General features: G+C 53.6%; 4 protein-coding genes across 4 annotated transcripts; 1 reads left to right on the top strand and 3 right to left on the bottom strand.

Moving 5' to 3' along the window:
• Window positions 1–186: 186 nt before the first annotated feature.
• On the bottom strand, window positions 187–1494 carry MONBRDRAFT_22745 (uncharacterized protein; the record flags this gene model as incomplete). The annotated part of the gene is made up of 6 exons (XM_001742919.1): window positions 187–286; window positions 439–646; window positions 715–770; window positions 871–1079; window positions 1239–1329; window positions 1430–1494. 6 exons carry the CDS (start codon window positions 1492–1494, stop codon window positions 187–189), a joined length of 729 nt encoding a protein of 242 aa, XP_001742971.1.
• Window positions 1495–1574: 80 nt separating this feature from the next.
• On the bottom strand, window positions 1575–5880 carry MONBRDRAFT_17492 (uncharacterized protein). Its single transcript, XM_001742918.1, has 22 exons — window positions 5721–5880; window positions 5472–5629; window positions 5207–5328; window positions 5046–5114; window positions 4863–4964; window positions 4650–4736; window positions 4431–4525; window positions 4128–4305; window positions 3986–4050; window positions 3798–3902; window positions 3611–3683; window positions 3482–3530; window positions 3272–3360; window positions 3034–3183; window positions 2858–2935; window positions 2720–2765; window positions 2563–2614; window positions 2394–2481; window positions 2219–2296; window positions 1951–2089; window positions 1791–1867; window positions 1575–1719 (listed from the first exon to the last, which is right to left on the bottom strand). The coding sequence occupies exons 1-22, from the start codon at window positions 5798–5800 to the stop codon at window positions 1669–1671; spliced, it is 2031 nt and encodes a 676-aa protein (XP_001742970.1). The 5' UTR covers window positions 5801–5880; the 3' UTR covers window positions 1575–1668.
• A 1606-nt stretch (window positions 5881–7486) lies between these two features.
• On the top strand, window positions 7487–8222 carry MONBRDRAFT_14529 (uncharacterized protein; the record flags this gene model as incomplete). Its single annotated transcript, XM_001743240.1, has 2 exons — window positions 7487–7606; window positions 8082–8222. The coding sequence occupies 2 exons, from the start codon at window positions 7487–7489 to the stop codon at window positions 8220–8222; spliced, it is 261 nt and encodes an 86-aa protein (XP_001743292.1).
• A 9766-nt stretch (window positions 8223–17988) lies between these two features.
• Window positions 17989–19326, bottom strand: MONBRDRAFT_14595 (uncharacterized protein; the record flags this gene model as incomplete). The annotated part of the gene is made up of 2 exons (XM_001742917.1): window positions 17989–18659; window positions 18966–19326. Coding segments are annotated over 2 exons (1032 nt in total), but the record flags the coding sequence as incomplete, so codon positions are not given.
• Window positions 19327–20534: the final 1208 nt, after the last annotated feature.

Genomic DNA, 20534 nt, shown 5'->3' with positions numbered 1-20534 from the left:
AAAGCGTCTTGGCAGAGGCGTAGACGCGATACTGTGCTGACAGCGGGGGGTTGCACTGGAGTGTCCATAAGTGGTGTTTGTTCGCGGTTTGAGTCGCAGGTTGCATCTGAGAAGCACAAATAAGTACGGAGTCTTTTAATTGAGCCACAATTTACCCTCCTGTCATCGCTACTTGCCACACCAGGCCTACACCAAGTGAGCTGTCTGGTCCAGAAGCAGCTCCCGAACGACACGATAGCGCAGCAAATACACGTCACCGCGTCGAACATCGCGAAGGACCAAATCTCTACGAGGCATTATACACATGCATGAGTTGGTAGTCAACAAGCCTTTGGCTAGCCTAGCTAGCTCCATCATGTCGCGAATTCCGCGCGGGAAAACCACCAAAAAAAAAAAGAAAAAAAAAAAAAGCAAGCGTTTTCCGAATCGACCACAGACCGGTCTGCAGGGTCCTCGCTGAGCGGCAACACGTCGAGCGGGGCATCGAATTGGCAAAACACATGACGATCCAGGTTGGGCTGCTCAATAATTTGTGGATCATTCAGTGAACGGAAGTTCTCTAGGGTTAAGGGTTGATGAAAGTCATCATGTGCGTGGCGCCACATGGTCAGCAAAAATTCCATATTGCAGGACGGCTTCGCTGCTCCTGACAGCACCAGGCACCATCCCAGGAAACCAATTAAGAGCGAGATGAGGTGGCGGCACACGACGGACCTGGAATTTGCTGCAAAAAGGCTTGATCCAAGTGATTTTGCAAAATCCGACGATAACTGCAAGTTGGTTGGCAAAAGAAAGTATCATCAATACAAGCGCGCATGCAATCGAACGTGCAGGGGCTGAAAAAAAGCCGCGCAAGGTTTCATGACGCACTTGCTCACAAAAGCACGCTCTTGCGGGGACAACCGGCGAAGCTGGTCTTCGTTGTGGACCAGATGGAAGATGTGTTGTTCAATTTTGCGCAAGCGGGCGCGTAGGTATGAAGACAAGAGATATCGTATCCGATCCATCTCCATGCGATAAATGGCAAACGCAAACTTGGTGTTCAAGTCTTGGTAGGCCCCGGCCTCAGCTTGCTCGTTCTACGTGGTGCAGCAGTGCCACCAAATCCAGAGTGGCGAGTCAACACTGGCAGCGACGTGCCAATTGGCTGCTTGGAGCCAGACGAGAACAAGGAGAGTATAGCTGGAATATAAACAGTTGGAATGAGTGGAAGCCGCATGAGTGGAAGCCGCACGTACCTGTGCAGTCACGGCATCGTGGAGCCAACGCACGGCGTCGGTCTCGAAAGGGAGAAGCTCTGGCGCGTTAACCTCGTTTAGCCATGCTTGCCTGAACCAGCACGAGCAAATGAGGCAGCATTCATGAAGCTGCGGTGCAGCGCCAGTGCAGCAACAGACAGAGGCTGGGCGATGGAATTTCGCACACTCACTTTAAACGCTTGAGTCGATCGCGAGCCAGGTGCTGCGGTGGTTGCGACGCATCCTCGTCCTCCATGGCTGCTCGGTTCGAGTTTTGAGTTTTCTCGATGGATGTTCCCCCAGAAAAAAAAAGCAAAGACCTTTTTGCTAAACGGTCACTTTTTGTCAGATGAATTTTTTAGCAGGCAGCGATGACAGTGTAGTGTGTTCAAACAAAAGTGCTTGACATGGCGACATTGAATTATTCGAGCTACTCGCGCTTGCGGGCAAACGCCACGGCCGTGCGCGCTGGTAAATACACCTATCAGATGGTTGTTGCTACATCAGGCCTTTGAAATTTTTATTGGGGCAAGGTAGAAATGAGGGCCTTACCAGCATGCTGTGGGGGCGTTCATGCCACGGTTGTCCTTCCGTAAAGTGAATCGTTTCGCCGTCAATGCGTTGGTGTCCTGCAAACCAAGGTACCCAGGCATACATGTACCACCCATAAGACAACGTCGCAACAATCTATGCACAGCTGACTTGAACCGACCTCCAAAGGTCTCATCATCTGTACACAGGATTGCCTGGTAGGAGCCGGGGGCACCGACGCCCAATCGGTAATCCGAATAGCTTTTATGAGCATGAAAGTTGAAGGCAAACACAACCTCGTTGCGCTCGAAAACAATCAACTAGGCAATGGCCAAGTTGAACAATAAAATGTTTTGACACAGATAGTACGAAAGGATGAGATATAGCCAGCGCGGTCGCTTGGCTTGCTGGCAGCAGCAACGCAAGTATGACGGCCGCAAGTGCCCAACCTTGTCCGCTTCATGTTTCAAAGATACAAAAGCCGGTGCCGAGTTGAGCCAGTGATGTGCTTCTTCAGCGCAATTCATCTACACAAACCAACCAAGGCACAGAACAAGGCGTTCATAAACGTCTGAACCAAGTGTAGCACACGACAGAGGTGCGCATGCAGTGTGTACTACATACCGCTTTGTCAAAGTTGTTGAGAAACTTGTAACGCAACAGCTCGTCATCGACTAGATTCCATTGTCGGCGCGCGTGCTGGTAGCTCTCGCTGCCACAAACAAGAGCAGAGTGAGCTAGCGGAAAAACATGTTCAGGGACAGACGCGCGGTGGTGCTCATTGCCGACCTACCCGTTGCCTTCGCGCGGAAAGTCCAGCCACTCGGGGTGTCCAAACTCGTTGCCTGCGAAAAGTACACACGCGCCGGATGGCAGTACCGCAAAAGACTCATCGACTGAGCTCACAAACTGGACATCTCGGCGTCTGATAGGTGTTGCTGTGAACATACCGATAAAGTTGAGATAGCCTTCGCCTCCGAGCGCGTGAGTAATGAGCTGCACATCCAGCAGGCCGCACCGAATCAGACCTCAAGCCACATCTCAAACGGTGCGAGGCGAGCAAGGGCATTGGGCGTGGTTGGGCATACGCGAATCATTTTATGAAGGGCTAGGCCGCGGTCAACCACCGTGGTCAACTCTGACAGCACGGACATGTGCGTGTACATCTATGACATCACAGTATGGCACGACGAGATGTTCCACGTCAAGTCCACGAGAGGAAACAAGCTTCAGGTAGCTCGCCATGTGACAAGGCGATACAAACCTCCTTGTCCATGAGCCAGAAAGCCACGGTCTTGTCACCCACGAGCGCTTGGTCGTGGCTCTCCACGTACGCAATTGTCGGCTCCATGTAGCGCCGATTCTCGAGGTTGAAGCAGATGTTGCCCATGTCCCACTCCTCGTCGCTTTGTTCCTGCGAAGCCAAACACCGTGTACGGCGGTTAGGTCAAGAACAAGCTGCTGCGCTTGTGAGCAGCGTTGGCGTGGCCGACGACGCTCACCTTGAGCATTTTAATCCACATGTCTGGAATCGCCATTCCCAGCTTGTAGTCAAAGCCATAACCACCCTCGGCTTCTGGCCGGCACAAGGCTGGCAATGATAGCATTTCGACCACCGAGACGAACGGCAGCAGTTCACGGCAAGATCAATGAAAATTAAGGATCATGCGCGATCGGACTTGGTGGGTTCTTTCATCGCGCGATTTACATACCAGGCATGCCGGATACCTCTTCAGCGATTGTCAGGCCATCGGATAATAGCTGTTGATAGCGTGGCATCATGGTTAAGAAAGGAGCGGCACACTCGTAGAGTTGCCAGCTCTTGTGTTGTTGGAACGAACCGTGTGGACCAGCGTATTGGCCAGCATCAGGTACACGCCAGCATCGACATCGACGCTTCCATCGAAATAGTCGCTGTAACCGGCTATTGGCATCAAAGCAGCCGTTACACAACAGCTGAGCGCAGAAGACAGGGTCGTTTCCTGACAAGCCTGTCCATGTGATAGACCGGCCTCAGAGCGCACCAACGTTTGGGACTTACTGAACACGCGACCGAGGCCGTGGTGTGTGTAGAGCATGGAGGTGACGCCATCGAAACGGAAGCCATCGAAACCATACTGCTCAATGTAAAAGCTGCGGTGTTGCACGGCAAGGGGCCTTTCAGCTCATCATCAAGGTCAGTAGGTTTGACGGCAGGTCTGTGTAGTGTAGCGTACCGCAGGTTGGAGAGCAGAAAGCGCAGCGTCTCCCAAGATGAGTAGTTGAAGAGGCGGCTATCCCACTGCGTTGTATGCCGATGGCACGTCAGTGAGAGCTCGACAACCAGGCTCTGCACGACGCAGTGCAGGGCAAACCAACCTGAGGGTGGTGGCCCCGGGGCCCTCCGTGAAAGTAGCAGCTGTCGGTTCCATCGTACATATTCAGACCATCAGCCGTATTCTTGGACGCGTGGCTGTGCACCACGTCCAACAGCACCTTGATGCCCAAGCCGTGGGCTGTGTCTACGAGACGGCACAGCGCCTCAGATGGCCCGTAGCTGCAGCAGGACAGCCACGCGTTTGGTGTGAGTTCGACTTGAACAACAGCCTGGCCCTCCAGGACAAACCCTGCAGGCTTGGGCCACGTGCTCTTCAGGACAGCAAGGCATTGGGTTGCACCGACCGGCTTGAAGCCGCAAAAAAGGAAGTCACTTGGTAACCAAAGCTGCCGTAGTAGGCATGCTCCATCACAGCCATCAACTGGATCGCGTTGTAGCCCTGGGGGCGAGAGCAATCACGGCCACGAACACAAAGGGTCGGGTAATCGAGTTGTGAGAGCAGGGAATGACAGGTTCAGCGAGCTAGCTCTAAGTTTGTTTCAACAAGAAGCCACAGCACGCACGGCAGCAGCGATTCGAGGCAAGACGTTGTCAGTAAAGTTGTCATAGGACGCAATGCCAGCCTTGGGGCTGGCAATGCCCACATGTGCCTATGGTGGGTAAAATGGCACCATTAGTATCCAAGAGCACGACCCACAAGCACGGTATGTGAAACTGTGTGAGGAAGTACAAAAAGGGCACGGCGGCTTGGCTCGATAGGAACCAAGCTGTCACACCTCGTAAATCTTGAGACCGCTCTTGAGAGTGGGGCGTGCATGCTTAAACTGAAAGTCGAGAAGGGGCTGATACACGCCCTCATAGTAAGGGCCCATGCTCGACTAGATACAAGGGAAGCGTGGGATGAGGCGTGGGGCTGAAGAGCTGCATGGATGGCATGAGGAACCAGTGGTCATTCCTACCGGCTCGGCACGCGTGATCCAGGCTGGGATGCGGTCCAGGCCTTTGCCGTCTTTGGTCTTGACGTGTAGCTAAGGAGTCACCAATGCTGAGGTGAGAAAAGTAGCCGGGGCCTTTTGCTTCAACGACCCCTGCCATCACGCAAATGTGTGTGTTCTCAGACCTTGATTCGCTGTCCAGCTTTGATGCGGGGCTGGCCGTCCTGATCTGGGAGCTCCAAGGTCCAGTTGCCAAAAGCATCGCGCGTGCAGGGATACTCCTCCGTGTTCCAGTCGTTAAACTCGCCTACATTGTCCGGGCACGTAAAACAGAGGTTGCGGGATGTGCAGGTTCAAATCAGTGACGTGTCCTACTAGCTGAGCACAGGCTACAGACGCTCGCTGTCTATTTTCTTCTCTGCCTCTTTCCTGCTGTACGCGCAGACATACCGCAAAGAAAGACGGCTGTGGCACCCGGCAGGTATTCTCGTAAACGCAAGGCTCCGCCATCATGGTGCAGCCCGTAGCGTCTGTAGCTTTTTGCAAACTCGGCCAAGCCGCCCTCATGCTCCTTGAGCGACTTGAGTGCGCGTCGGAAGCGCGAGTATCTACGTGTGCGACAGCAAAAGCGAAGTGAATGCCCACATAGAGTCAGTTCTGAGAACCAGAGCTCTGCAAGGTCGAGCTGTCTACACGGACCGTTCAATGACAAAATGCTTGTGCGGTCGTAGGTGCTTGTCTCGCTCCAGCAGCTGCGTGAACTGTGGCGGTAGCTCCATGGTCGTTGATCAATGCACTCACTGCCAGCTACCCCGTTGACACAGGCCCGTGGCGATACCCTCAACCGCTCAGCCCGGCGATCCTGAGCAATCAAGACCCCCCCAAATCAAATGCAAGACACTGACCAACACCTCCAGCGTTCTATGTGTGTGTGTGTGTGTGTGTGTTCGAGTGCAAGAACACAAATTGTCAGACAAATAGACAAGCACTGAATGCTGACATTTGGATGTCAGAATATTATGAGCTTTTTCTGTTTCTCTTGTGCGAGGGGCGCAGTCTTCGGGCCGTGTGCGGCGGGAACGGCTTGCCAGGGTGCATGTGTGTTGTATATGCATCGTGGGGCTTGAGGAGCTTCCCTTGGACAGTGAAAAGTTTGGTCTAGGATGGAAATATGGGTGTGAAGCCGCGTTGAGAGGGCACGGCAGCATGAAGCGGTCGGCGGGGGAGGCTCACCCCGATGATGAGCGCGTGCCCACGCCCACGCCAACGCCCACGCCCACAGTGGCCGAGAGTGGTACAGGCCCCAACCGGCCACCAGAGCATAAAGCAGATCCTCACAGTGAGCGGCTGCAAAATGAGGCCACCAAGCATGGCCCATCTGCTGCCCAAGGTAAATAAAATGTGGTATATAAAATGTGAGCACAAGCCCGAGGCGGGCAGCAGGCCCCATCTTACCTCTGTCCATCTGTCGCAACCTGCCTCCATCTTAGCTTCCATTACCGACATGATTGATGAAGTGCAGCAACTCGAAGGAATCCGTGGAGTTTTTCGTATCGAGGACCTGATCGGATCCGGTTTGTGAACCGTCACTCCTTTGGGCAGCCCTTCTTAACTTACGCGCGCGCGCACACACACACACACACACACACACACACTGTGACACCGGCTTGTTGTGCGCCCATCTGATTTGATTTGAAACCCATCAGGTGGCTTCTCGACTGTTTACAAGGCACACCATCTTCTCGACGAAGGTATGGGCTTGAACGTACTACCTCCCGTCTTGACCCATCAATTGCCTGCCTCTTTTCGGCGGTGTGTTTTTTCCAAGCCAAAGGGCGGCGTGGCTCACTTGTCTTGTACCGCTTTCCATCGCGACATGGTTTAGATGCACCACCGCTTGCGCTCAAGGTGATCGTGCCTACCACGTCCCCGCGCCGCATTGACCAAGAGATCAAGTGCTTACACATTCTGAGGTATGTACGCTCTTGCCCCGCAGCAAGCTGCATCAGCTGCAAGCGCTACTCACTTCTGCGTGTGGCTCTCAATAGAAATAACGACCATGTCGGCCGGATTCAATGCGTACTTCGCGCCGGGAGTGGTGAATCTACTCGCTGGATTCTGGGTCTTACTTACTTTGAGCATACACCCATCACGGTCGGCCTTTTGCTCTCTCGACTTCTTGGGTGCTTTGCTGAGGCACTGTTTTGGCGACTGACAACTTTGCCTGATTGCTCTACGTGTACTCTTCATGGCTTGCGACCACATGCCGCTGTGCTGTGCCTAATGGATTTTGACTTGCAGTCGGAATTGGTTCAGAAAATGCCTTGGACAGACATGCGGGCGTACATGTTCAGCCTTCTGACCGTCATCAGCGAAATTGTACGCTATTCAACCCCTGCTCCCTGCTCCGCTGCCGCAAATGCAGCCCTGCTCACGCGCTCTTTCCTTGTCAGCATGCATGCAACATGATTCACCGAGATATCAAGCCCACGAACTTTTTATTCCGTGATGCCGACAACTTTCGTCTCATTGACTTTGGTCTGGTTCAAACCGTTGACAACAGTGAGTTTTGCAGTATTGCATTCGTTTCTCCCCAGCACACACCGTACGCTCGTGCGCCGTCTTTGACTTTGCTCTCAATTTCTCTCTTCTTGCTCTTACAATATTGACTCTTGCCCTTTCTTACGATACCCGTTCATGGTTTTCACCTATGTTCTGCAGCCACCACATTTGCTACCCCGGCTTTGGCCATTCAGAAAGAAAAGGCTCGCCGCAAAAAGATTCACCGTCGTCGCTCGTACGTTGGCGGCTCATAGCACACCCGGGTTGCCCAGCACCTCTTCTCTCATCCTCGTCTTCACCATGCACCTGCCCTTCACATCACCCTTTAGTGAGCCTCTTCCGGCTCGTGATGATCAATACCTAGCCCACGACGCCGCTGATGCCCCAAATGTCAGCTACAGTTTGCTAGCTGCCTCAACCTGGTGGTTCAGCGACCCTTGATATTACAAGCCCAGGCTCACTGCCGTTTTTTCCTCCACTTCACGTTCTGGCAACCAGGTCAACCGCGCTGGCACGCGTGGCTACCGGCCTCCAGAAGTCCTTCTTCGTTTTCAACTCCATTCAACAGCCATTGACGTGTGGGCAGCTGGCACAATATTTCTCTCTTTGCTCAGGTCTGTGATACTGGTCCGTTTTTAAGTCACCTGTTTTCCCAAGATTGGGTGTTGACGCATCCGTCATCTTTCTTCCTCTACTTTCTGTTCTTCATCTTCATCATCATCATCCTTGTGGTCCTCATCGTCATCGTCGTCTTCTGTCTTCTTAATTACATTTTGTGTCGATTGGTAACAGTGGTAGACTTCCGTTTTTCCCCGCGGCCGACGACGCCGATGCCTTGGCAGAGCAAATGGCTACCTTTGGGATAAATGACTACCGTGCTCTTTGTCGTCAACTCGGTCAGTCATGACCAGCCGGTGTGAGACTGGCCACGCTGCCATTACCACTCTTTTTCTCACATCATCTTAAAACCTTGCATGTATCAGGCAAGCAACTCGTTGCGGGCCGCCTCCCAAGTACTGTGCCATCAACTGAACATAGTCCGGCCACTTTGAAGCGGTTATGCCTTGCACTTCGCAAGCACCATCATTTGGATACCTTACCAGATTCAGCCTTTGACTTGGTATGCCCGTGGATTTTGAACACATGGCAACGCACATTTTGATAACTCCCTTTTCTCGTTCATTCCTGACCACCGTACTCATGCTTGGTTAGCTCTATCAATTATTGACCATCGATCCCTGCAAGCGCATCACCGCTGCAAAGGCGCTCAAACATCCCTTTTTTACCGAGAAGAAAGCCACTGAGCCTTCCACGAATTCCTAGCTTTACCATTGTGCAGTTGGTGCGTTGTGTCTTTGGTCCCCAATGCCGGCCTTTTCACCCGACCGATTTGGTCCAATCTGCTGCTTGGATGCTGAGGCTATTGTCGTCGTTAAGATCAGCACGGATGGTTGATAATCAATACAACTGTTGTTCTTGATCACACAGTGGACACAGACCACACGACATAGACGAAAAGTTGACCGCGATACGAACGGCACAAACTTGGACGCATCGCAACCAGTAAACTCAAAAAAAAAAAAAAAAATCCAAAAACAAGCACCCACCACTACACCAACGGTTGACCCGTGCCCGCAAAAAGAATTGAAGAAAAAATAAAATTACAGCATGGCTGAGAACTTGGGATGTTCCTTCTGCTTGCCATTCATGGACAGAGGGCGATCATGAGAGGGTGGTGGAGGAATTTGAAAGTTGACGCCTGGGCCTGTTGGACCGTTTTCAGTGTCATGATCGGCGTCGTGCAAGTTATCGCCCCATGATCCATGTTCGCGATCATCTGAGAGTGGCAGCGGACTGTGGGGCGGCGGTGACTCGCTCAGCGCGTCGATAGGGGGTGGCATAACAAAGGAGGACTGGGAGCGACGAGGACTGGCCGAATAGGGTGGCGTATCATCTGCGCCCTCTTCTGTGACCTCGTCCAGTGGGTCATCAAGCTTTGAATGCGCGGAACGACGGTGGGGCTCCTCCTCGTACTCACGCATTGAGCGGTCTTGACTGTGCTCAGAGGTTTGATCGGGATGTTGAGGTGAGGTTGGATTTGTGCCTCCGTTGCCGTTTCCTCGGCGTGAGGCTCGGCTCAGCTGGCGCTGCAAGCGTTTGGAGGCCTTTCGCTCAGACTTGAGGCTAGTGCGCAACAAGTCATTCTTCTCATACTCGTGCTCCAAGGCAGCCTTGAGTTCCTCGTTCATGCGCATCGTCTCCCGCAATTGTTCCTTAATCTCGTGGCGTCGGCGAACCGACATGTCGTGCGAGTTGTTCTGGCTCGACTGATTATGGCGGGCAATCTGCATTTGCTGCTCCAAGGCAGCAATTTGCAACTCGCGACTTTCGAGCTTCTGTTCCAAACGTTGCACACGCAACTTCAGGATGGCAATTGTACGCGCATCTCCTTCAGTGCCGGTCACACGTGGATCGGACATGATGGACCCGCTGATGGACATTTGCGAGCTGTGTACCGACTCGCGCTTCATACGGCGCATGTCGTCCTGTAGCCGTGCCACCTCTGCCTCACGCTCCAAGAGTCGCTCTTGAAGCTTTTGTATCCTGTCCGTTTGGGACTGCTGGATCTGTTGAATCGCATTAGCGTTCTCAAGTTCAACCTCGAGCTTGAGATCTTCCACCATGCGCTCCAAGCGCTCAATAGTACGATCCAGAGCCTTGTTTTGTTCCTTTGATTTGGCCAATTGCCGTGCTGTTGTAGCGTGGTTGTCTTCCTCAGTGGCAAGCTGCACCTTTAGGGACTTGATTTGGGTGCGCATCTGCTCCAGCTCCGCCGATCGTCCGCTTTGTACGCTGGTGGATTGTGCCTGTAGCGCGGCCAACTCCGCTCTCAATGCCGCCAACTCATCCTGCTCAGCGGCCTGGCGTTGATGCATATCTCGTTCCTGGGACTCACGCCGAAGCATCTCTTGCCGGTGTGACAGCTCCAACTCGGCTGCCTGAAGAGCCTGCTTGGCCATCAATCCACCTAAAATTGCCTGCTGACCACGTAGCTCGGTCCGCAGGTGCTCTGTCGCGCGCTGTTCAACTGCTAGCTCAGCTTCAAGCTCACGATTGCGAGCCTCAACTTGCGCCACAGTGTTACGTGCTTCCTCGGACTGGGTTTGCAGCTGCTGCACCTGCAGGCTCATGCGGCGAGTCGTCTCTACCTGCGCCTCATCCATTCGTTGCGTCGTGTTGAGGTTGGTCTGCAGTCGGTGTGTGGTTGCATTGGCCTGACCCAGAGTATGACGCATGGACTCGAGCTGTTCCTCAAGCTCAGCATTCTTGGCACTCAGCTTGTCCACTTGCTTCCACAACTCACGCTTATCATGAACGTCGGCTTCAAGCAGGCGCTTGTTGAGTGAGTCAATCTCGGCTGTGAGTTGGGCATTTTCCTTGGTCAGCGCTTCAACTTGAGCAGCGTGATTGCTTTGAGACGCTTGAATGCTGATTTGCGCGCGTTCATGCTCCACGAGACGATCATTTTCCTCTTGCAGCTGCGCCAGTTGCACTCGTAGCGAGCTAATCGTTGCTTCTGAACTCGAGTCTGACTGATGGTCGGTCTCTGCCATTTTGGCGCGCAATGTCTCATTGGTCGCCTCCAATTCTGCCAATTGGCGCTGCAACTTTTCCGTTTTGGCGGCCAATGCCTCCACGCCTTCCAGTTCCAGCATGGCTCGTCGCGCCTGCACAAGGAAAACTGCGTGAGCATGGCATTTTTGAAGCTGTATTGAACGTGCAATTCATCAAACAAACCTGGACAGCGGTGCTGTGGGAATCGCAATGCTCACGCCATTGCGTGGCATCGATAGTCAGCTCATCGATGCGACGATTGAGCTCCTCTTCTTGCGCTTGCCACTTTTCAGCTTGCGAGGTGAAAAGCTTGGTTGTCTCCACCTGGAACAAGGCGAGTTGATCCTCTAGCTCCTTGACACGTGAGCGCAGAGTCGAGTTGGTTGCCTCTAGACCCGCCTTCTCAATCTGCATCTCTTGGGAGCGATCCGTAAAAGAGGTACTCAAGCGCGCCAAACTTGCACGCTCTTTTTCCAAATCTTCGGCCTCGTCTTGGCGATCGCGGTTGCTGTGATCGCTCTTTTCATTGTGAGCAACGCCACGTTGCGCAGCGGCACTGTTTTTGAAATCCACGAGGGCTTGGCGACGACCTTCGGCAACCAAAGAAAAGAAAGAGTCGCCCTCGGTCAACCGATACAGCTCTTCGCCATGATCAGCAAGCTGCAGCTCAGCAATTGCAAGTTGCTCAATCAGCTCCTCGTTCTCTGTCGTGTACATCTGTGTGGTAGCAAGGAGTTCCTGACGATACGCCTCGAGCTGCTGCTCCATCGCTTCCAAATCATCATTTCCTTGCGATCGCTTCAAGCCGCTCTGTAGATAAAGGGGGAAAAAAAAAAAAAAAAAAAAAAAAAAAAGTAAGACACGGCGGCGAACACCAGCGCGAATCCGTGTGCGCTGCCAAGGAGGTGCAAAAGATCATTATCACAATAGGAGTGTAGTCTTGAACACGCACCTTATCTTGATAGCGAAGTAGCTCGTTCTCGAGGCGCTCGCACTCAGCAAGCAAGTGATCGCGCTCGTCTTCCAGCTGCGCTGCTTTGGTGCTCAAGGCATTGTTGCGCTCGACATAGCTTTCGCGCTCCCCCTCGAGGGTCTCCACGCGTTCGTGGAGATGGTTGATCTCGTGAGTGCTGTGGTGCGCCAGCTCTTTCAGTTTGCGTTCGTGCTGCGTGTTAGCACGTTGGTAAAGCTCTTGAAGAACCTGCATTTCTTCTTGTTGATGCTGATAGGCTTCCACCACGGCTCGAGATTGCGCCTGAATGATGCCTTGCGGTCCATCGACACGGAAGAAAAGACCACGAAAAGCCACACAAAACTCCTCAAAAGAAAGCTCGCCGGAATGGCTGAAACAAGGACAATAGACGTAGGTGAGCGATAAGATGGGGTCAGAAATGAAGCACTGCGTTCATTGATAAGCAAAGGACAAAGACAAGCCGCAAATTTGGGCGCGAAAAACAGAACATGGCATTGGTCGAGTGTCGGGTCAAGACGAAGGCGCAGTTAAGTGATACTTACTCGCTATCAACCTCCCGCATGATGTCGTGAATCAGCTGTGGTGTCGTAACACGAGCAGCTGGTCCAGCCAGACTTTCATCGCTCATAATGTGCAGCAGTTCCTCCTCTTCAATCTGACCAGAGTGGTCGGCATCGACACTGCTGAAGATTTGCCAAAGGTATTGATATTGGTGCTCTGGAATGTCAGCAGTTGCGGCAGTACGGCTGGGAGCAGCGCGCTCTTGCTGAGCACCTTCGATAATGCTGCGCTGCTGACTCGAGACTTGGCGAGACACCATGTTAGGTGTAGCATGGGCTTCAAAAAGGTCATGCACGGCCTCGCTATCCACCATATCGTCCAAAAGTCCTGATGCCACGGCTTCCACAAATTCGTTGCGATCAATATCACCACTTTGATCTTGATCAAGCAAGCTCATGATCTCGTCCATTTTCACATACAGTGCATGCTCGCCGTTGGCATCGTAACGCAGCTCTTAAGTGATTAAAATCGGACGCAGAAAGTGCATTGCAATCGTTTGTCCATCATGAGCAGGTGTCGTGTGTCATTCAGCAGGCGATATGGTCAAAGCGCACACGAGCACCCGCACCCCCCATACGATCGAGAGAACGAACAAACCTCGCAGCATAGTCTGCAACTCATGACGATTGAGAGAGCCATCACCATCAAGATCGAGTCGATCAAACAACGCAAGAGCATTGGTCTTGGCGGCTTCACGCCGCGCTTCCGTATCTAGCGTTCAGGAAGATAGTCATAACAAGCAGTCCTCGTAATGAGGCAACCAGCCTGCTTCAAAACACGTCGGGCCCGCGCCATTCCTCTGAAAAAATGTAAGGCTTTGTGGTCAATCGCTTTGCTTTAGGGCTGGCGCACACCACTGCAGCCCTTTGGCATGGCCCAAATAAATTGATAATACTCACCCTCGTTCGTATTGGGCATGAGATTGAGAGTGGCCGCACCATCGATAAACTCCTGCAAGGAGATCTCACCATCTCCATCCTGATCCAAGACGTTGACAAGCGCAGGAAGCTTCATAGATGCCGAGAATTTATGAGTCGAAGACAGGAGAAATCATTCCGCGGCATTCTTCGGAACAACAAGGGCTAAAGAGGAGGGGCAGTTGACAAAACTAACCTTCTCGCGGCGTTCATCTTCATCCTCCATGCCCAAGAATTGTAGGACTGTGTCGAGCTCATCAATATCGATGGTGCCGCCTAATGGCCAGGTAGATTGTTAGATTGCCGGGGTTGTGCGCATGTGTTGTCGATTGGATGGTTGTGTCGCCGTGGCCCTATGCCAGATCAGGAGTTCTCACTTTTGTCCTTGTCCAAGGCCTTGAAAAGCGCCTCCAACGACGCGATCTTTTGCTGCAATGAAACACAAAGTCATGGCAATAGACGGCAAGCGTGAGAAAAATTATAAGGGCCCCATCACAGGGCATCAGGCCTTATCCCAGCCAACATCAAAAAAAAACAAAAAAAAAAAAAAAAAAAAAAAAAAAAAAACGCATGCGTGACTCGAGGGATCGCTTTGTAATGAAGTACGCATGGACCTCAAGATGATGTCGTCCAATCGACCGATGGTGTGAAGTCATGCAGTGCTCTGCCAAGATCTGTCTCACCTTGTCCATGTTTCAGGTCTTTGGCGAGGCTCAGCCGTGGGGCACCAAACGCCAAAGACAGCATGTGGCGGCGCCGATGCAAGCGTGGCTGCGATGCGGTCAGCAACAGTTGGTCAAAATACGTGGATGAGCTTCACCTAGCTTCTCGACTGATGCCAACCGCTTTGAATTCATCATCGCCCAAGCAAAGAGTTGTCGAAATCGAGGCGCAAGTTGACCAACCAACACGACGATGCGCCAAATGACCGAGCAGAAGTGAGCTTGGTCTTTTGGGTTTGTGTGCCAAAGAGTGAAGAGTGGAACAGAGAGAGAGAGGGAGACAGCGAGAGACAGAGGGACACAGAGACAGAGAGACACAGAGACAGAGAGAGAAAGACAGAGAGACAGAGAGAGAGAGAATAAAAAGGAGTGAGAGAGACAGACAGAGACAGAAACAGAGACAGAAACAGAGAGAGAAAGACAAGACAGAGAGAGAAAGAGACAGAGAGACAGAGTCAGAGACAGTCAGAGTCAGAGACAGAGAGAAGCTTCATCAGAATCTAGAGAGACAGAGAGAGAGAGAGACAGAGACAGAGAAAGACAGAGAGAGAGACAGAGACAGAGAGAGACAGAGAGAAGCTTTTTACAATCTAGAGAGAGAGACAAGCGTGGGGCTTTCCCGCTCTCCATAGTAGTGTGGTGTGTGCCCTGTAGGTCAAGAGACCCAAGCAATCAAGCCCGGTACCGTGCATTTGATTGTCGCGTTGGAGAGACTTGACTTGGGATCCTCATCTTGATTTGACTCGACCTTTGTTGGGGTCATCATCATCTTTGACAGAACGCCCATGGCACGGAATCGAACAGCTCCCATGTGTCGATTGCGCGCACGACTTGTGCTATCGACTTTTTCAGGCTGAAAGATTTGTCCTCGGCGCAGAGGCGCCCTCTGTCTTTGGCAGTGTCCAGAGCATCTCTGACGTTCGAGAGGGACTCACGGGTACATTTATGGGCACATTCACGGGCCGAGGATGCAGCTCGAAAGGTGTAGGATAGTGAACTCGAGCTCACCCTACCGACCAAACGCACGCACACGCACACGCACACACACACACACGAGAGAGGGAGAGCGAGAGAGAGAAGATGGATGCCCTCAACGATTCGTTGCTTCATCCAAAAAGCTTCAGCTTACACACACTACAGCCAATGTCGTGGCCAGGCCATCATTTGCCTGATGCAGGTGCACGCAATCTTGCCTCGAGCCTCGCATTAGACTGAGTCCTCGGCTGCCGTTCCCATCTCTTCTCAAAAGTTTGGTGCTATAACGCCATACAACGTCGTTGTTTCCACAATACTTCCTTACCATGTGTAACCTTTGTTGTGTGTGTGTGTGCTTTGATCTTTGACCCTTTGGAAGTTTGGTCAACATCATTTGTGATGTGAAAGAAAAAGAAAGCACGACGGATGATAAAGTTTCACGTTCATTCATCGTGATAGTTCAGCAATAAGGCTGACATCAACACACAACTTGGTATCCGAGGTCAAAACTTAGCCATGGCCATACCAAAGACCGACAGCGAAAATGTCATCATTTCGGGACCGAGCGGATGGCAGGATGAGCGACGGATGGCAAGGTTGAGCGACTCTCAATTTCATCGTGTCTCTGACACAGTGGGGTCTATTAGCAGTTTAAGGAGATCAAGAGCAAGGATGGAAGACCAAACAAGCGAAGCTCGGTCCCTTGCAAACAAGAACCAAAAAAAAAAAAAAGAATAGGAGCAAGACACTACTCCACCATCATAATGCGAATGTGGAGCGGGCTTGTCGTCACTGTCGTCGGCCCCTTGATGGTGACGGCGGTGGTTGTCTCCACCGTCATACCCACGGCCAGGCCTAGAGGAATAATCAAACACAGGAAATGAGTGTACAGATCGCGAATGTGCAACAATCGCTTTGGTCGGGCACAAGCCAACTTTCAAGTGAGCACACTCAAGAGGAAAGCACGTACTGGCATGGGGGGTAAAAGAAAGACGGAGGGGAAAAAGTTCGTCCGGCTTGAGTGTACCACGTGCGCCAGCACTGATGGATAAACCCGCTTGAGTGGCTGCACTCTCCAGCGGCTCCAAGGATAAATCAGCTGATCGTTTGGGCGGCCCAGGTTCAAACTGGTAGCCAAGGTAGAGATCGCGCGTAATGGCAGGGCGTTCCCCATTGGCGTTGGCTTCGCGAAGGCTGTATCGCAGGTAGACTGACATGGCAGGTAGGCTGGGCGCCGGCAGCGCCAAAGGATGTGAAACGGTACTCTCCACAGCTCCATCGTGACCCACACAAAAAGGTCCAACGACGCGACCCCGGCCTCGAACGTCCACGCGGCAGGGCTCGGGTTGACCACGATACTGAATCATCAGAGAATCGCGATAAAACTCCGAGCAGTGATCTGGTGCAAATGTCACGACCAAATCACATCGCTCTCCCGGCGCCAACACCCCGCGTGCTGGTAGCACAGAGAAGGCCGAGCATCCATCGCGGTTCCGCTCGTCCGAGCCGCCAGCTCGACGTACCGCACGGGGGCAGTTGCGCGCCGCGTCAAAGGCCACGCGCACAGGGGCCGGTGCACTCTCTGAAGCGCTGGCCCATGCCGTGCTAAAAGGCACGGCAACGCTGCCTTTATTTTGTAGTGCCAGCGTGCGCGTGACACTGGTCATGACCAAGGTGTCACCGAAACTGAGCCACGGCGCGTGGGGCATGGTCGCACCCTGGGCCAACTGGGCTGCCGCAGCCACGGCGGGCACGTCAACAACTGGTGCTGCCACGATTTGCGGAACCACACCCTGGCCTCGGAGGCGTAGTCGTACACGCTGATGGTTACAATTGATATCAAAGTCCTCTTGATAGGCCATAGCCAGGTCGGGTTGGAAGGCGACAATCACTTGCTGGCTAGCACCCGGCGCGAGTGGGCGCAGCGCACGCACCAAGCGAAATGCACCTGCCGTATCTAGTGCGCTGCAGCGGCAAATCACTTCGTGCTGGCTGATGTTGGTTAGTGTCCAACTCTGTGTATCCTTGGTGGCAAGGCACCGTGGGCCAAAATCGTGCAGCAGCTGCGCAGACTCGCCTTCAGCTCCAGAGGTGTCCCGCACCAGGACAAATGGTTCAGAGGCCGGCAGTTCAAGGTCCACACTAAAGGTATGGGCCGAGTCCACTACCTCGCCGTCGGCTGACACAAAGCAGCGCAAGACGCCACGAGACACCTGCGTGTGGCTGGATTGAGCCTCGGTGGGCCGGGACGGAGCAAAGCGCAGCCACACATGCTGCATTTGCCCAGGGCCAATGCGGCCGGCACAAGGGCTGAAAGCAAGCGGTAGGTTGCCCCCCGCGGATGTTTGGAGCTGAAAGGACCAGGGCTGAGAGGTGGTATTGCGAAGGTAAATGCACTGGGTTCGACTATCGCCGTAACAGGTGGTGGCAAACGCCACTCGGGACGTCGAAGCCACCAAGGGGGGCACAACGCCCGTTCCAATGCATGTTATGCGTTGCGGCCGGCTGGCCAGCTCATTGACAACCTGCAAATCAAACTGAAACTTTTGATCGTCATCATCATGGGGGTGCCGGGGCGGCGCAAACAGAACGTCAACGCGCACCGTTTCAAACGGCAGGAGGGTGCCAAACCCATCGCCTGGACAGATTGTCACGTAGTCTGGGAGCTTGGTGAAGGCGAAGCGCTGTGGCAAAGCCGATTCGTTGCAAAGCTCGACGGATCGGACAACAGTCTCGTACACTCCGACCCGACCAAAGTCCAAGTGCGTGGGGCGTACTAGGAGATTGTTGGGTGTGAGATGCGCTTTGACAAGAATTTGGGATGGCAGTGCCTGCCCTTCCACGTTCATGGTGACGGGGACACGCATGTCACCGGTTTCACGATCAGCCAAGTGTTCCAAAACCGTCAAGCTGTCTGCACGTGGTGCAAGACAGAGCTGCACGGATTGGGTGCTGTTCGGCTGGAGAACGCAGCCTACCGGCTTGACCTGCAACGTTGACGCGGCTTCGGGCGGCACACTGAAAGCCACCTTGGAGGAAGAAGAAGAGTTGGTATTGCACAAGGGCACAGACACGACGTATTCGTGGTTCTGACAGCATATGCGAAAGTCAACAGAGGTGTCCTTGAAAAAGACAGGAATACGGCGACACTGGCCCACGACGGTTAGCTCCAAAGGCTTGGCATCCGAGTCGGAGAAGCTGATGCGCAAACGGTCCTCAAAGGCACCTTCGCTCTGCGGGGTGAAGTGCACACCGATACTAATGCCCGTGCGAGGGGCCAAAAAGCCGGAAAACGCGCCGTCATAGGCAAACACTGGTGCAGATAATACGGTGGACGACACGGCCAACGCGGTCTCGTCCGACTCGTCACCCTCCGGCGGCGACGCTTCGGCCAAACTTGCAGAGGTTACGTCTTCATCACTCTTCGCGTGGTCAGGACCCGCCTCACCCACACCTTTTGAAGATGGCTGATCATTGCCAGTCTGACCGTGGGTGTCCAAGGGAGTGCCATCCACATGCACAATGTCGTATTTGGTTGCGAGGCCTCCGTGATTGACAAGTTCAATAATGTCCATGCATGTCTCACCCAGAAAGACAGTGCCAAGGTCGATGGTGTCACGCACCAGCTGCACGTTGCAGCGTTTGCGTCGACAGATGATGGGAACGCGCACTTCGGCACTCTGCGTTTGAAGCACCATGACCGTTTCTAGATCACGGTTCACCTGTGGATGAAACACGACCTGTACTTCGCTGGAGAGGCCCGCAGAGATGGAACCCGGCGGCTGATACTCGTATTGGATAGCTTCAGCCTCACAGGGCAAGACCTTGAAGCTGTTGAAGCCATAGCTCACGTTCGTGAAGGTTACCTTTTGAGTGTACGTCTTGCCGATGTCAAAGTCAATAAACTCAACGGCTGTCAAACTGCTCACAAACGGTGGTCCCTCAAAGGTGCGACCTGAGATGACCTGTGGCTTGACCATGTTCTGGCGCTGACGCTCCAATGCCGACACCATGCGCTCTTGTTCCAGTTTGCTCATGCCCTTGTATTTGGTGGATTTGTTGGCTTTGGGGGCAGCAGAGGCTGAGGTAGCACGTAAAGTAGCGTCCCCGATCGATATCGAGTCGGTGGCGCTCTCAGGCATGTCATCAGACGTGGGGTCTTCAGACCCCATCTGCCAGGCGGCCGCAAACTTGGGATCGGAAAAGGCTGCGGCGGCCAATGCCTGAGTATCCGCAACGTTCACCTCTGTGGGACGCCGTGGGGCAGCCGATCGAGTCGACGGGCCAGGCGTGTGCTGATGGCCTGCGGCCGTGATGAGGCTTTCCTCGTCGCTGCTGTCGTCACCAAAATCCAAATCTGGTAGGGCGAGGCCCAAGGTAGGCAAGGCCAGGGGCGTATCGGTCTCCACCGCCCCGGATTCCATTGGGTCGACGCCCGCTGCAGCAGGTTCAGGGCTGGTCACCTCTGGTACACAGGCGTGGGGCACTTCGACGCTGTCGGCGCGACTACGGAAGTGAGCACTCCCTGAGGAGTCACTGCTGCCGCTGGCCCGGCTGTTGCGAAGAGGCCCCTGAGTCCGTTCTGCGGCGGCAGCTTTTGAAGCTGGACCAGCGGGCCTGACATCGAGGGAACTCGGGAGATTAGTGGCCTTGAGCTGCACAGCGGTGGTATCGCGTAAGGCGCGGACGGTAGTGCCCATGAGGGCTTTGCGCTGTAAGGCGGTGGTGTCCACTTTTTCACGACGCTCGTTTGTGCGCTGCTTATCAAGTTCCGCGGCAAGACGTGTGGCCAACTCACGCTCGCGAACAGCTTGCTGTTTCTCGCGTCGGCGACGCGCTTCTTCCTGGCGCCGCTGACGGAGGACAATGTCGGGATTTTCGCCTTTGTCCAGCAGGGCCTGCCGCTCGGCTTCCCAGGCATCCTGGGCTTGTTGCTTGCGTTTGTGTTGCAGTGTGGCCCGCCGGCGATCCTGTTCCGAGAGACGGTCACGATTGATTTTGAGCTGTTGCACGGCGTTGCTACGACGTTCCAACTCCTCACGATCAGCTTGGAGCTGCAGCTGTTGCTGTTGCATATGCTTGGCATGGGTCTCTCGAATGAGGTCATCCACAGGCTGGCTTGAAGAAGAAGTTCCAGAGTGTGCCGGCTCGGGTTCGCGACGGGCTACTGATGAGTGTGCGGCGTGAA

The sequence above is a fragment of the Monosiga brevicollis genome, genomic scaffold (genome assembly GCF_000002865.3).
Source record: "Monosiga brevicollis MX1 MONBRscaffold_3 genomic scaffold, whole genome shotgun sequence".
NCBI classification, from domain to species: domain Eukaryota; class Choanoflagellata; order Craspedida; family Salpingoecidae; genus Monosiga; species Monosiga brevicollis.
Note: the sequence above shows the minus strand (reverse complement) of the source record. Positions and strands in the feature narration are given on the sequence as shown.